The 17229-nt window shown below is 41.1% G+C and overlaps 1 protein-coding gene across 1 annotated transcript in view; it reads right to left on the reverse strand.

The window, feature by feature from the left end:
- Positions 1–14931, reverse strand: part of dok6 (docking protein 6) — a 56015-nt gene extending 41084 nt beyond the window's left edge. Inside the window, exon 1 of the mRNA XM_053861232.1 lies at positions 14666–14931. Coding sequence (XP_053717207.1) covers positions 14666–14731 — 66 coding nt within the window. The 5' untranslated portion in view covers positions 14732–14931. The remainder of the gene's footprint in view (positions 1–14665) is intronic.
- Between the last annotated feature and the right edge of the window lie 2298 nt (positions 14932–17229).

A 17229-nucleotide genomic window follows, 5' to 3' on the forward strand; every position in this document is an offset into this window, starting at 1 on the left:
TAGTGTTTGGATGATTTTGAAACTATCGTGCATTTTATAGCTGGGCATTCTTAAAAAAAACAAAATACACACTGGATGAATTGCAAACCAATGCACATAAATATGTGTGCACACACACAAAAAACACACCGCTGAGACTATCTTTGCCATCACACTGCACTGAATGTGCTTGGCAATTAGGTTGATAATAACAGGATGACAACTCATTATTTTGTGTGATCCAGTGAAAGCGGGAGAAGATTATTTAAAATACCAAATGTGTACAGAGATACAGTCTCCTACATGTCTGGAATGTTTGTGAAATTACATCCCACTATTGCCCAGCTCAAACAATCGAGCTATATCGCAACACATCTATTCTCAGATCCAATTATCTATCCTCTGAATTATTACACAAATAACTCCCAGAACTCCCCACAGGCAAACTGATATCTTGTTTGCTGCCAAATAGCCGCGGTTACGGTGAGCACTGACAAGAGGAGAGAGGTTTGATCAGCAACAGGCTAAATAAAGTAATTGGCCAAGAACGTTCACAAGAAACTGAAGTCAAAGTTTACATAATCATCTTCCTATAATAAGCCCACTCACAATCCAAAGAAAGGTGTCGGTGCTCGACTTGTTTCTTTCGCCTACGTCATGTCAGTCCTCGCTTCGCTAGCCATGAACCTCTTCAGCAAGAACAGAAAGGACACTGTCAAAGAAATATCCTTGCAAACACATTGACATTTGAAAGTACGAGGCTGATTCAGCATTCCATTTGGCATTTGGGTGAATTGCTGAGAAATCGTCCACCATCACCTTTTGATTTATACTTTTAGTTAATTCCAGACAACATAATAGAATCAGTATGTGTTAGTGGTCACGCACAGAGAACATGAGGGCAGTTAGTTATGTCGACATTGTAAATATTATTTTCTCACTTGGGCTGTAGGGTTAAGGTTTGGGTGACAAGAAAATTCAAATGGGGCTACCGCTTAAAATGTTTACATAATAAAAACTAACGCCATTTGGGTGGTGAACAAACTTCACATTCCAGATTACAAATAGTATGATACAGCGATAGCCGCAGCTATAATCCCGGAAAATCTTTAACATCTCATTTGATGTTCATTGCAAATGAAATCCATGGAAGCGCTTCATGAATTCATGGCAATAAAAGCTGACTTAAATGTAAATTAACAACCAACGAATCAATAGGAAAAAGGATAAATGCTTACATTGTCGACCGTTTTACAGAAAACAGACAGACCTCATCACTATGAATGGAGAATCAGTTTTGAGCAACATCTAAGCTGATTTTTTCCAAGATCCCTCTTTGCACAAACTATAAAGCCTATTCTATCCATAATCATGTGGACGTGTGGTCATCCATTCCATTTAGACAGACAGCAATCATCCATCCTCAATATAACATTCGTCACTGGCATAAAAGCTCCATGCAAATTATGGTTGTCAAAAATATTGATGAAAAATACTCTGAAAAGTATGGCTACTCAAACGCCACCAGCATGCAATGGCTACGACGGTGGATACTAGGGTGTGTGCTCGCAGCACCTGCTGCACACACTCAGCACAGCAGCGCACTATTGCACTATTCAGATGAATATATTCAGTCACCGAATGCTCTGTGCATCCCAACTTTTAACCATTAGTTTTAAAGAGGATCAAACAAAGTGATTTGCCTGTCTCTTGAAAATATATTGGACGTTGAACACAGCAGTAGTCTGTTTGCACTAAACCGTCAAAGAAATATTTACATTGGAAAATGTACATAAGCAATGCCCCCTCAAAAACGCTTTGTTTTGCATTTGTTGAAAATCTTCCCAACTACGCCCACTCTGCTGTGATTGGTCAGGACGAAACCTTCTGCCCACATCTTCTGTCACTGTGAGGAGCACCTCCCCCATGGTACAGGAGCTTGCCGCTGCGTTGTTGAACTCCATGCAACTGCCCACTGGTTAGTTGAAATCACTCGCAGCCAAAGCGTTACTTCCATATCAGTCCAAACAAGCTGGCGTGCACCGTCCTCTTCGCGTGCTTTCCAAACCATTGTTTACTTTATTTTGAACATTCAAGGAGCCCCCACTTCGGTCAACTGGACAAAGAGGGGTGGGGCGGTAATGGCACCGACTGAAGTGTTTTAAAAATAGTGAGTACCCAAATATGCTTTGTCATTCGGTGCCAAATTTTGATCAAGACTCATGACGTGCAATTCAACCATTGCACACGCAAGATGAGGTAGTTCTCATACTACATGCACACACGCTGTATTACCACTTTGAATGACACAAACTGTTGAGCTGTGTTGACAGATTGCTTTGTGCCACTTATTTGCGTGAGCGAACAGTTTGGCACGTTTCAGTACTCCCTTAAGACCCAGATAAAATATACATCGGTACTACTCTCCTGTGAAATAACACACACAATGATCACACACTCACATGCACACCTCCAGAAAGAGAGCTAGGCCCTGGTGTAAAAGCCCTCAGGGCTGGTCTGTTGATTAATGAGAGCAGGAAGGCAAGGAAAAGAGGATGAAGCAGTAGTGTTAATGGAGCAATGATATATTCCAGCATGCCTCGTGTTTTATCGGCGAGTCTCGAGCGGATCTGCTCATTGTAGCAACACCGAACCACAGAGGCTTAAAAGCTGAACTCATCGGGTACCAGATGGACCTTAACGTGAAAGAGACATTTAAATTTCTTGTAATCCGGAGTTACACTAGTGGTTAACAATGACTGTGGCTTAAAATAAAAAAAATAAAAGCAGGATTTTAAATACATGTGTTGATGTTGTTTGAGAACAAAACTGTACTTTTCGGCATTTCCACCATACTAATGCGATAAATCCAGTGCTTGGGATTTTTGAGCGTGCAGTGTCTGCTGGGATTGTAAAGCTTAAATAGCCATGAAGAGTGTCTCTAGCACTGAGCTCTGACTTTTTCCCAACGGGATTAAAGAACTTTACAAAGCAGCTCATCAGAAAACATTGGAACACAAAGCTGTTATGGACAGCGACAGCTTTAGGCGAAACGCTTGCAGACGGCTATTTTGCAGGAAGACTGAACGCCAGACAGAGGAGGAATAAATAACAAGCACGGATATAGAAGTCAGGATTACGCAAACTAGGATGCTGTGACTAAAATCTCACACCAAGAATCTTCACACATAATGCAAGTGAACAGAAAGACGCGTCCTGAAATATTCAAACTAGCTCTGAGCAGGGATTCATTTAAGAAAGCAGCTATATAATAGACACATTCGTCACCTAGAATAATGGCTGTTGTTTCTGAGTCCTACTCCAGATGTAATTCAGCAGCGCCAATAAGGGTGGGTAATTTGTCTTTTTGTTAATGGAAGAAACTGATGAAAACCCAGGAAACAGCCTTCAGAGCAATGAATTATCCTGCACACTTTTTAAATAAATTGATCCCCAGCCATCAATCAAACAGGCGATAAAAGATGACTCTAAGTGCAACACAAATGAAACCCAAGGAAAGAAGGATCGCGTCGAGTTACAATCAAAAAAGGAAACGCGCGATTGTGAGCACTGCAGTGATTTTCTAATGCAACATGATGTCTTGGCACAGCCATTGGACAGCTTCATTTTCCATGTTGGTGCAGAAATTGAGTCCCAATTGCTGAAAGTTTAACAAAGCTGACTGTGTCTGTTTTCTACGCTTGACTGACAAAAGCTCTGCCCGGGGTGAAAACATTTTCTGACATCCACGAATGTGGACGGCCTGTCATTGTTAATAGTGAGTGCACGGAAGTGGCAAGAGTCTATCTTAAATGCCTGTACCATCTCAGACAATGGACACATTATTCTCTTTTTTTTTTTCCTGTGCGTCTGCTGGTGTGGGTTCGGGCGCGCAAACAAAAGGGGAACGAACAGACACACACCGTTACACGTAAAGGCTGCAGGTCACTGAACACAAATACCCATTTGTGAATCCAAAACTGCTGAGTGAGACAAAAGGGCGATAAAACACAAAGTGTTAAGAGAGCAATCTGATAGCCGCACAATTAATAGAGCAGTGTTGCCATCCTGTCTTACAGAGTGGCAGTTGGCCAGTGTCAGCTCATGCCATAGTTTCCCGGGACTGAGACGTCGGTAATGGTTAAAAACATCGACTTTAATTCATTTTTACCTTCAACAAAGAGGTGTTGATGTGGGATTTCCTACCAATACTAGTAATTCATAATACCTTAACAACCTTTTTTTTTCAGCACATGTTCCCCACATATACGTGATACCCTGCCACAGATTTCACTTTTAACATTTCAAGTTTAGTCTGGGAAATCTATGTATATGCTGATGTATAATATATAAGGTCCTGGCAAAGCCTACCCGTTTATGTATACATTGGTCCCTCACTTATCGCTGGGGTTACGTACCAGGACAACACCACACAGGATGGTTGAAGCATCGTGATGGAAGGAAATAGTTGCACCATAATGTAACCCCTGGTTAGCGCAGGGTAGCGCAGATCATCAGATAAAATCTGAGTCTCTTTGCCTACTAACCACATTAATGAGCGTCTCTTGAATGAAGCATGTTTAAAACTAGAGTGTTGCTATACACCTTTTTTTGTGCTTGTGTATTTTGCACATGCTGGCAAAAAATCTTTTTCTGTCCTAAATTGCCAGATTTTTTTGGGGTGCACCGATCCAACTTTTATGGTCCCGATACCGATACTTAGGATTTGGGTATCGTCCGACACCGATCAGATATCAGCATTATTAAGTATTAAGTAATAACCATCTTTCCATGCTGTGGAATAACACTGCTCATGCTTTGAGTGAAGTGCAAAAATGACTTCATGTGGAATTACAAACTTAAGATTTATTTAAACAAAGTGCCAAATATTGCTGGCGCTACTGCACATAACTGAACCGCTGCTGCATCGCAGGATTCTATTTCTTGCGGAGCGACACGCAGCACTGCTTAAAGTTGGGAGTGGAGCTGCGGACATCCATCCATTCATTCATTCAAGTCCCAAGTCCAAATATATGTGGTTAACTGATCCCTGATTACTGAGCGATATCATCCTCGATTACTGGTTTCTTTAAAGGCATCTACTGAGTGGAGAACTACCGCTCCGGTCAACTTCCGGTGGAAATTAAAAACTCTGCTGCAGGGCTGTGTCTTTAGCCGCTGCCATGTTGTCAATATGGCAAGCGCCATGTGTGACAGCAACGTGAGCACTAAACATAGACTATGAATGTCAGGATCGGCAATTTTTCACAGTTAAAGAGGCTGGATCGGGTTGATGCAGGATACTAAGAGCGGGATCTGTGCAGCCTGAAGATTTGTCTCCCCTGTTTTGTTGCACTGAGAATAAACTTGCTAACTAGACTCAAAACTACACTTAAAATCATGAAAGATGTCATGCTTTTCCAAATAAAAGAAGTGAATCCCCCATGTCAAAGCGATGATCTTTTGCATTGCCACTTGGGGCCTCCTATGGTTATGTACTCAGGACTGGTATTTTGAGTTTTATTATCTTCCTGGTGATATAGTCTCGTTCACATGGGACACGTGGGTACTGTGATCACTACTTGATGTTATAGCACCTCGTGGCATGATCATCTGAGGTGCTATATGCTGTATCCCAAGAGTCACCATCGATTACACAGAGTGAAAGGAGTGGCTATATGCATTATCCCCAACCCCAATGTCCATCTTTCTTTTATGTCACACGCTGCCCACAGTGTCAAAATGTGCTGTAAAAGGCAGAACATGTGCTTCAACTAAACACCTAGCGCGTCAACATGTGACACGGAAAATAGCTATTAAAAGTTTTGGGTGTGACAATGCATTGGCCTTGGGCATGTGGCTTATCAGTTAGAAACTAGATACCGTAGCTTTTGTGTGGCATATGATTTAACCATGCGGCGCCCTGTTATTTAAGTTGACAGTAAAATCCCCAAAACATTCAGTCAAGCCATCCAGATCACACTTTCATTCCATGAGACACAATTAAGCAAATGGCAATCTGGATCTTTATGTTACATTTTTGGTTCATATTCACAGCCGTTTTTGCTGACCCGCCAATATCTCATTATTTTTATGAAATGGAAGATGAAGGATCATCCAAAACATCTTTGCTTTCCAACTATCTGCTACCTGCCAAGGATGAATAGTTAATTAACTGATTCTGAATCTCAGTCAACCAACATCCAATGCCAAAAAATATGGAGAAAATTATTTTCAAACATAAACCGGCCGTGAAATAATTTAGAGAGAACAATTGTAGGAAACAAATTATGAATATTATGACCCCATATTTATGCAATTTGATGAGCTCAATGGGACAGCAGGTGGCAGTAAGTCCAGAACCAAGAACAAACCATTTGAAATGGAGTAAGACAACAGTGGCTGTGTGGATTCTTCAGGATCCCATGCTCAACATATCCAGAAAATTTCATTAGAACCGTTTATAAGTGTTGGAGTTATTTGACCAACAGACAGAACTGCTAGAGGAACGCTGGCAAAAGCATAGTCTAGTTGGCGGGGGTAACAGTGAGGATAATGTTCCCAATCCTTTGTACATTCCCTACCCAGTGTATATAATGCAATATTACAGACAAGAATAGAGCATATTAAGCCTTTAAGCATCAGGCAACATCACCGCATTTAAACAAGCCACGGAGGAAATATGAAGCCTGATGCAGTTACTACTTTACTTAAGCAGATGGCGGACAGCCGTAATTTCAATCTGAGCAACATTTGTGACCGAGTTTCAATATAAGTTTGGGAGTAAACAGAGATCGAAAACTGCCCCTTGATCCATCAGATAAGGGAGGTTGTTACGTCGTAAGCAGAGAGCAAGAGAGTGAATTTGACTGACCCATATGACGGTTTCCTCTACGTTAACAAACACGGTGCACCACCACAGCTTAAATGAGAGCCACTTTGCCTTCAGAAAAAAAACTTCTTTTTTTAAATATGAAATCCCACGTGATCAAACATATATAAACAGGTAGAAACATCACAAAAACCAATGGAAAACAACAGATCATGGAGGTGGACATGAACATGACAGTTTTCTGTGTATTTTTCCCAGAAAAATCGCAAAACAAACCTCATAATGACTGAAATCCATTGCTCATGGAACTCAAGTCCTGCAGTGCAGCCAGACTTATAAAGAGACGGACCGTGTGAGGATATATATATATATATATATATATATATATATATATATATATATATATATATATATATATATGGATAATTTGTACAACGTTATTTGTGTTATACACACAATCTCAGAAAAACAATGTTACAATGTTAATTTGACCACAATTTCAGCTTTTATAAATGTAAGCTTAAAATACAGCGTATTTGCCACAGAAATAAACACACTTAAATAGACCCGATTATCTTTTGACACGAAGAAATATAACCAGAGCCTCAAGGAAGACTGAGAGCTATTCAGAGCCTGACCTTTTCTATTTACCACCGTGATCCTAAACCATGCCAACGTGCATCTGGACTTAGACTGACGCATAATTATACAAAGGTCATGTTATTCGGCTTTACAAAAGAAGTCCATCCATCTGATATCATCAGCTGTTCTCCAGTGAAAGGCTGTGCTTGCAATGGCAATATCGTGCTGCTAGACTGAAAGGTTGACATCAGTGAAGTTTGTCTTCACGTGGTAAAAATACAGTGGCAGAAGCACATGATCCAAATTAATTGGGAACCCACACACTGTCCTCTGGCAGCAGAGTGTTTACTTGTTTTGTGGTAAGCATGAGTACGCCAATTCAATGTTGATTCAAGCCAAGTGTGTGGGTGGGTGTGTGGCGGCAGAGAGAGGGTGGGAGTGCATGTCAGGGGGGAATAGCCTTTTGGGGTTATGGACGGTGCAGTGTGGGGTGATGAATAGGATGCTTTTGTGTGCCGTCTCTCTGTGAAGGAGAGAAAGGTGAGAGAGAAAGGGGGAGGAGAAGTTCGGGGGAGATAGTCAGATAAAGGGGAGTAAAGGGGAGTCGGATGGAAAAAAAAAAGGGAAGGGAAGAGATGAGAGAAATGCTGTGAAGTGTGGGGGAGACAGGTGAGACAGAGGAAAGAGGGAGGTGAGACGGGTTGGAGAGGTGAGGAGGAGAAAGGCGATGTGAAGCAGACTACTTGTTCATTCATCACGGCAATGTCTCCTCCGCCAACAAAGAGACAAAGAAGTCAGCTAATGTAGGGAATCGTTACCATTCATGTCAGCCGAGAGGAAATAAATGTAGCATAAAACAAAAGAAGGGAGAAACGTCTTCATATTTTTGAGCAATCGGCAGAACGCAGAGCTAAAGCTTTGCCCCTGTACGAATGTGTTAGTTAATTAGTAAATGACCCAAATGAACTTACGTAGCTCTGTTTATAATAATCATTCGAACACAATTTTAGGAAGCCATCCCTCACTTTTGAGCTGAGGACGCACCTCAACAACAAGAAAACACATCCACAGCTCATGAATTTGTGAGAAATAAATGTGTGGGGTTTAATGATCCTGAAATATTGTTTTGTTTTTATTCTCTTTTCAATTTGCTCCAACACATAAAACACAATTAAGCATCACCCAAAAATATTGTGGGATACAACTAAGTAACACACAGAATGCTCGCCCAACTTCTGGGCTGTCATTTGTGGAACCAGTTTACCACGACATGTGAAACCAGTTCACAGATTTTTTTTCCTCACTGTCCAGCTCTCACTATTTTTAACACCAGCTGAGTTGCACTCCCACCAAAGGAGGGAAAAATTTTGACATTTACTGGATTGGTGGCTAGTATTTAATCATGAGAAGTAAATCTCTCTACAATCTGCAGCCGTCCTCACGCGGTCCATCTCTTCATATGTCTGGCCGGAATGCATGACTTGTGTTCCGCCAGCAATGGTCATTATTTCTTTTAAAAACATAATCATGGCCACGTCCAAGGTTGTTTCATTGTTTGCTCATTATTTTAATAAAGTTGAACACAGAGATTTTATCTTTAAAACAGGATTGTTATTGTGAAGGCATGGCAGCTCTCATTTAAGCCGTAGCGGTGCGCCACCCTAGTTTATATGTCGCAGAAACCCTATTATGTACTTTATAGGTTTTCATCTAAAACTCGTTCTATAGTACCTCATCAATGATAAAATATTTTTAAAATATAATAGCAAAACATACTTTTAAAATTAACAAAGGATGAAATAACAGCAACTATAGTCCTTGCACATCCCTCCATGTTGTGACTGAGAACACAGTGAATGAAAACAGTGAAAGCAGGCTGCACTAATCAGATTGCTGAAAAGAGCATCCAGGCAGGAGGAGCGGAGGACGGACAAGCTTAGAAAATTGAAGATCAACCGGCAGTAGCAGTTCATATTGAGCCCGCCAATATCAGTGGCAACTTTAAATACCTTTGTGACATTAAATTTGGTCTCTATTGTTTTTTCTGTCCGTCTCATCATTTCCCATGAGGGGTTGACACAGCAAGCAGGCCTCCTCCACCTTGATCTATCTTGTACATCCACCCTTGTCACACCTCTTTATGTCCTCCTTTATCACAACCATGAACCTCATCGGTGGCCGTTCTCTTCTCTTCTCTTTTTTTTTTTTTACCTGTCACCACCATCTCTAGCCTTTTTCATCCAACATGTCCACTGTCTCTCCTGTCCACATGAAATGTAATACTTTTAACTGAATGGTAGTACCAATATTTCCATACCCTCTGGATGGTGGAGATCAGTACTTAACAGATGTGGCGCAACAGTGTTAGCAACCTTATCAATTCATCATTTCTAATGATCCCTCTTGGGGCTCAGTAACGCTGAGGTAACATGCATTAGATGAATACATCTTTGGAATGAGGCAGCTGTCCACAAGATGAGCTCAGATCTTCATTTCCACTTGGTCACAGTCCAAAACTCAGCTTGTGCAAACTCTCCGGCTACTTCATCAACTGTTTTCTTTGTATTTTGCCACATTTGGGTTTTTAAATTGTCACTTATTAAATCTGCGTCGACTGGCAGTAAAAATGACTGGTGAAAGGGAGCGGCAGCCAAATATGGTCTATTTCTCGCTCTTCTGCACGCCTGTGACTGTTTATTGATGGCAATTAACTGCTGTTTTGATATTTTCCTGAAGTAAACTCCACGGCCCGTTTGGTTTAATTGGGACGATCATACCCGCAGACAGTCAGACAGCTCATCTCTGGCAATGGCTTCAGACTGGATGAGACAGAGTTTTGTGGCTAAAAAATCTTTCATTTATGGGGGAAATATAAACCAACATAAAAATGATTTGTTGGTTAAATGACACACTCAGGACATGACATTATTTCTGTCACTATGTACACATAAATCCACACCTTTCACAAGTATCACAACGCTACAATATGTTAGCATTCACAGCCATGATTGTTCAGGATGCTCCGCTCAGGATATTTGCTGCCGATCACTACCAATCACTGATACCGATCACATGGATTGACAATGAATTTGTGATCAAAATGATGAGACCTTCTGTGTACATGAAGTGAAAAAATGAACTTTAACTCTTTTTAATTCAGACACCTTTTTATATACCTCTTCAAGGTGGCAAAAATAGAAAAACCTTGCAGAATGCAGCAATTATTCTGTCAAAAGGACAACTGAAAAACATTAAATTCAATGTGAGATCCGACCAGTGAATCTCTAGAGACTGTGCTATGTCCATGAAATATTTACATACTGTAGCGGGACTCTGAGAAAGAGAGCACTGCATTTATGAAAGTTTCCACTGTTTTCAAAAGTTTCAGATTCAGGTGGCTAATGAACGCTGCATCTGACTCCAAAACAGCGACAGATCCAGTCGTTTCCATTTCCAAGTAAATGACACCTGAGAAAGGCTGGTCATCTAGCTCTGTGAAATTAATAATTATTTCTTATTAGTCCGAATGGCATGCTCAGACTGGCAGGCGTTACTAAGCGTCAGGTGCGCTAACAGCCAGCTGCTGAAGCCCAGAAAACTCTCCGTGCTCCGTCAAGTGCTGGTGCTTTAAATGGTGTGTTTGATTTGAAGGCGCTTTCCTGCGCAGCATTTTCCTGTGCATGTGCTGCAGGATGCACACTTTACATGACAGATTGAAAAAACCTCCACAGCAGACATGCTGCTGCTTAGTGAGCAGAGAGTAGGGAGGAGCGGATGCATAACAACCAGCGTGGCTTCCTCACATGTGATCAGTTGTTGTGATCGGCAGTGACAGGTAGTGATCGAGATTCACAGATCACGTTAAAATTGGTGGATCATAATCGGTGACCGATTGATTATTATTATGTTCCTGTTGCATCACTTCAAAACGTCACTTGAGTGAAAACCAAATACAAGTTCAAACAGAAATGTGCAAAACCTACTTGAGATAAATGTGATGTGAACAGTAAAGTGACCACACAAACACACACACATTTAGGTCAAAACTCAAATATGCACCAACTATGCTGCGCCATACGAGACTCACCGAAACGCTAGGTAGCTCACACATTTAGATTTTGAAAGCCTCTCACACTCCGTATTTACTTGTCAGTGCTTAGCATAATAGGACAAACACACTTGTGTTTTGGAAATCACTCAAAGTGATGGCTGAAGTGAGAATGCAATGACTATTAATATTTTCCAAATCAATTCAGATGCATACACAGTAGCTTGCAAACAATCAGATAACATTCTGAGTATTCATGTGACCTGCTAAACCTGTTTATCCACAGATCGGACTTCATCGAGGTACTACTATGCTAACTGCTCCAAAACAATACGGTGGTGATGATGTGATTTATGGGGTATTCCAGTTGTGCACGCCTTCCAGTCAAGATGGCATCCCTGAACGTGAATAGAAAGAACAAACCGTGGCCCACAATGCAACGGTGTAAACCGCGGCCACTGAGCATTTGGCTTCACTCATGGATTGGTCCCGTAAACAGTAGGAAGTAGTTTAAGGCTGCAGACCTACACGAGACCAGTGCTTCTCATTGCTATTTTCTGTTGCGCCCCCCAAGGAAGAAGTAAATGTTTTGTGCTCCCTAACTCCCCAAATAGTGTCATTTGTCAATAAAATTAGCATAAGTACACCTCAGTATAACACAGAATCCTTTAAACATTAAAGAAAAGAAAAAAGAAAGTCATACCAATAAACTTACAATAAAGAATAATTTTATTAACATTGTTTTTGTCTGGAACAGAAAAGACTTTCAATTGGCCTGAAATTAAGTGGATGTGCAATTACAGTTTATACTAGTATGGAACAAATTTGTTCCAAGGTCACATGCACCCCCACTGGCCTCGCTCCACAAAAGAAACAAAAAATAACAGAAAAATATCATACGACGTCACACTCAGAGATGATACAATTGGTGCTAAAAAATGATTGACTGAAGAAGCCTTCTTCCCCCTACAATAGTTGCGTGGGTCTGCAGTATGATGAAATAAGGTCTTTAAAACATTTGAATTGGTGCCATGATACAGGATGAAGTGGGAGCATAAGAAGGTCAAGTGTGATGTAAAGGCTTGATATGTGATATTTAAAGACCTTTATAAATGTTTGAAAATAGCACGCAAGAGGAAATGTTCTGGGCCAGCAAGTTTTTGATAAATGGTGTCGTCAGTCTGTGTGCGTGTTTCGGTTCAAACGTTTCTTAATGCAGTGGACATAATAGAATGTGATACAAAACACACTCTGGCACAGTTAGTTTTGTGCACACAGTATTTCCAGTAGAAATTTAAATAAAAAAACAAACAAATTGTCAAATTTTATTACAAATATACCAGACTGTTAGATTGTAGTCCATTAAATTTGGGGGATTCAGGATTGAATATTGTTTTTTCAATAGATAAATCTATACTATGCTATTCATGAAATACAGCAATTTCACTTGCAAATTTGCACTTGTTGAGGAGATAATATGAATTTGTGGCCTTGGGCAAGATGCCCAAAATCAAGGCACTCAAACTCCAACTGTTCTGGGTGTAGAGTGCTTGCATAAACAGTCGAAACATGGCAACAATAGAGCCAACCCTCCTGAGTCACGTATATATCCGCAGATAAGAACAACTTGAAAAAAGGAGCGTGTTGTGAACAGATATTAAACACATAATAAAAAAATTGTTTGCGTCTTTAAAAGTAGGATCCAGTTATGGTGTGTAATTTTTTTTTACTGTCGTGTTGACTAGCTTGTGTGTTTCCTCCCACATAGGAACAATCGTTGCAACCACCGGAGGATGCTGTTTACTTCAGCATGCAGATTCTTCCTTTAATTGTATTGTTTTGATGCCACCCTATGCAGAACGGGCTCAGAATAACTAACCCTAGTTAGGGCAGATAAATGCTTAGAGTGAGCCCACACTGGGGTCCTCTGAGGCTATCGCAGCATGGTTTTTGGATGATGAAACAGCGCTGAGCAGCACTGGGCTGAGGGAGTGGGCGAAGGGGACATAAACTGCCTTTTTTTCTGAAAACAGCAGGATGAGATCTGGCCCTGGCAGCGATACGGCACCTATAACTGGAGCCCACTGCACACAGTGCGAGTCCCTGACTAAAACGGCACTTGGGTCGCACTTCCTCTCCTTCTTTCTGTCTGGGTATTAACATATGTAACAACCCAGTAAGCTCATTATCATGTTAACAGCTCGCTTGTGTACAGTGTGTGTGTAGATTTTAATAGGCGTTTTGTTCGGGGCCAGTTGAGACGACAGCGGTGAGTAAAATAAATAGTCCTAATAAAGCTATATGAGGAGGCAGCCGTCATTATCGGCCATCATTACGGTTAAACAGAGGTGGAGCTCTGTTTGTGTAATGAGCTGCGAGTATGAACAAAAGCAGATGGCCTGATGAGTCAGAGCGAGCCATTTCTCTACCTGCTTCCTCTGAATATTCAATTAAATCATACCAAGCCATTTGGAGCTCCCATTATTTCCATCAATGTTCATTGGCTTTTGTTGCATTCGTGCCAAATCACATTGTAAACAAGGACGTGGAAATTCAGAGAAACAAACTATGTATTATACTCTAACATCATATTAAAAATGGTGGAATATATTCATATTTATACTCTTTATATCCTATAATCTTTCTTTTGTCTTCATTAAAATGAATCAAACTATTGCACTAGCAGGTAACACAAAAGCATATCACAGATCATGTATATAATTTGAAGCACATCCCATTTTCCACACGCAGAAACATCAAATGCACAGAGAAATAAGTGACCAGGTAAAAACGAGTGAAACCAGCAACAGGTTTGAACTGGATTTATTCTAACATGGCCTTTGTTTTAACAGAAAATATTACTGTAACATGTATACCGTGTCGTCATTTTAATTATTAGTGAGGTCACAGGTGGCAAAACTAACAATACTTCAAAACAACAATTTGGATTCTTCATAAACTACAGGCACAAACAGAATGGGGAGGTTTAAAGCCGAAAGTATTCCACAAATGTATATTTTAGAAAGCAAAGTGTCTTAAATTTGAATAGAATTGTGGTTATTGTATATCAAACGTTTACAATATTATAAACTACATTTTTCTTGTGAGGCTGCCACAATTAAACCGTAACTTACCACGCACTGCGAGAAGAAAATGTCAAACGAAACACACGTTTGGATTGGAAGTGAAACTCCTCCATCCTCCGCCACAGCAACAGTACTCACCCCCAGCTTCTTGCTCCGTATCCTCACGTATCCCTGCTTGACTATGTCGTTGAAGTTGGAAGCCATGGTGAGGAAAAGCAGGTTCCTCCCAGACCAGGACGAGAGAGGCAGCCAAACACAGGCTCGTCAGTGCTGACTTGGTTGAGACAAATACCGCGAACCGAGAGTCGCACCACGCGCGGGACGCAGGAGCGCAGCAGCCAGTCAGCCAGCTCCGGTGTCACGGCTCAGGCAGCCCGGCTTCAGCTGCGCGAGCCATCCAGAGGAGGACCAAACCATTGGGCAGCTGATTCAGCGGAGCCGCGAGGGGAAGCGCGCTTCCTGGAACGAACCATCACACGAGCCCCGGGGGGTGAACCGGAGCAGCACCACAGACCCAGGGAAAGAGCTGCTCCAGGGCCACACACGGACCCTGTGCGGCCCCTGCGGATAACATATTTTTGGCACTTTGGTACTACAATATAATATGGACAGCACAATGTAATTTCTCAAGAAATTCTGTTTGAGAATGCAACATGAGCGTGTGGGGATCAGTGTACCTGCTTGATCTTCATTTGTGGGGACAAATCATTGACAAAACCTTGTGATCCTTGTGAAGACTATTCCTATGTGGGGACCATTTGACTGGTCAAATCCAGGCCTCATTTCATTATTGTTGGGTTGAAGTTTGGTTCAGAGTCCTGGTTAACAGGAGTCACTTGTTTTGGATGCTTATCTTAAGGATGAGAGACTTGGAAAGCATGATGGCGATAAGCGGTCCCCACAAAGAAATCCAAACATGTGTCTGTGTGTGTTAGGGTTGTTTGTGTGAGGCTTGTGTGTGTTTTGTGTGTGTGATTCCATGTTTCCTCTGACCGGTCTGGGTCGGTACAGATCTGGTAGTTTCCCTAATGAAGGCCGTTTCCATTGGTGAATAACAATTTTACCCTGAAAGGGGTACGGCTGGATGACTGAGGATGTGCGGGGTTGCATGTTTGTAAAACTGTTTGCACAAGACAAGATGTCTCTGTGCAACTGTGTGTTTTGTGTGCTTGTGTACTCATAGGCTGAGAACTTGCTGGACCTATTCAAACTACTGAGGATATATAAAAGACGATAGACCTAAAATGCTCGTACAATGTGCTTCCTGAGGTGTTCCTCCATGCCTGACTCGATTTCCACGTGACTACAGTGAATGGTTTGCAATTGGCGGCAAATTGAAAGTAGACTTTTTTTTTTTTTTTTTTTTTTTGTCTGGAGACAAGCTGCAGAATTTGTCTTGGTGTATGTACATCCAATTTTATTTATTAATATAATGGACCCAAAACTGTGTTTATTAAGTCTGTGCCTAGATAACCTTACTCTGCCAAGAAAGGAACGGAAGATGGGTGATCATTGTCTTTTGCGGGCGACACGTTCAATTGCCTTCCGTTGGACTTACTGTAAACTTTTGGCTGGAAAGTGTAACCTCAACTGTAGCTGTAGGAAGGCTGAGCTATGTAATTAGAACAAAAACATCTGAGTTCTTTCTCATTTGGGAACTTCCCTGGTCATTGTGATTTACATCATAGAGATAGGAAAATATGGATGTGTAATATGTCTATAAGACATCAAGATAATTCATTAACAAACCTAAAACATAAACAAGTATTTTCAAAGTCTGGTTTCCTTCCTTCTTCTTCTTTCTTTGTTTTAAGATTGGATCTGATTTTAGGGTGCATCATTTGTTGTTTTTAGAGTTCTTGTAACCTATTAGGGAAATGAGCTAGACATGTCCAAAGTCTGTCTTGAGGGCCATTTGCAGCCTTTCAGTCAGTTTCATAGGGTCTGCTGTCTCCGTCGTAACTGATGTGATATCCATTTATTTAAATGAGGACATGTCCTCAGCTTGAAAAGGTTATAATTCTGAGAGAATATTCTCATACTGTAGTTCCCCTAATAGCAAAGATCAGCTCCACACCTTGTCTTTATATTTGCTTTTTTCCTCATCATTTATTTATTTTATCATTCTTCCACACTTAACCAATTGACAACCAATCTAACTACTCATGGTGACATTCATGTCAAAGTTGTTCCTTTGTGGCACACCCTGGTGTTGTACAAAAAAGAAAAATTCACTGATGCACATCAACCTTGCAGCAGGAGCTCCTTGCTCTACTGGAGCCGAGAATGGCTGACGGCAAGAGCTCTCATAGCAAGGCGCACGTTCACGATCCTGCTTGAGTGTATTAGTGGGGCCTGCTCCCGATTAGGCCACTTCCCCTACTTTGTCCTTTTTTTTCTTCTTCTTTCGACAGTCACCAGTAGTCTGTCAAAATGTGAGACAAGAATGAATGAAGAGATTCTGAGAGTTTACTAACATAGCGACTGTGCATGAACGCAAAAGTCCTGAACACTGTGAAAATGTACCACGGATTCAGAGACTACACACTGGAAAGGCATAGAAAATACTCAGTCCCACCAGGACTTTTTTTTTATTCATTGTTGCGGCCAAAATGTCTGATTTTAACCAAATATGCTTTATTTGAAAAAAGCATTTCAAGTGCAAAAACATACTCACACATAATAAAAAAAAAAGATATTGC

Source organism: Synchiropus splendidus, chromosome 3 (assembly GCF_027744825.2).
Source record: "Synchiropus splendidus isolate RoL2022-P1 chromosome 3, RoL_Sspl_1.0, whole genome shotgun sequence".
NCBI lineage: Eukaryota > Metazoa > Chordata > Actinopteri > Syngnathiformes > Callionymidae > Synchiropus > Synchiropus splendidus.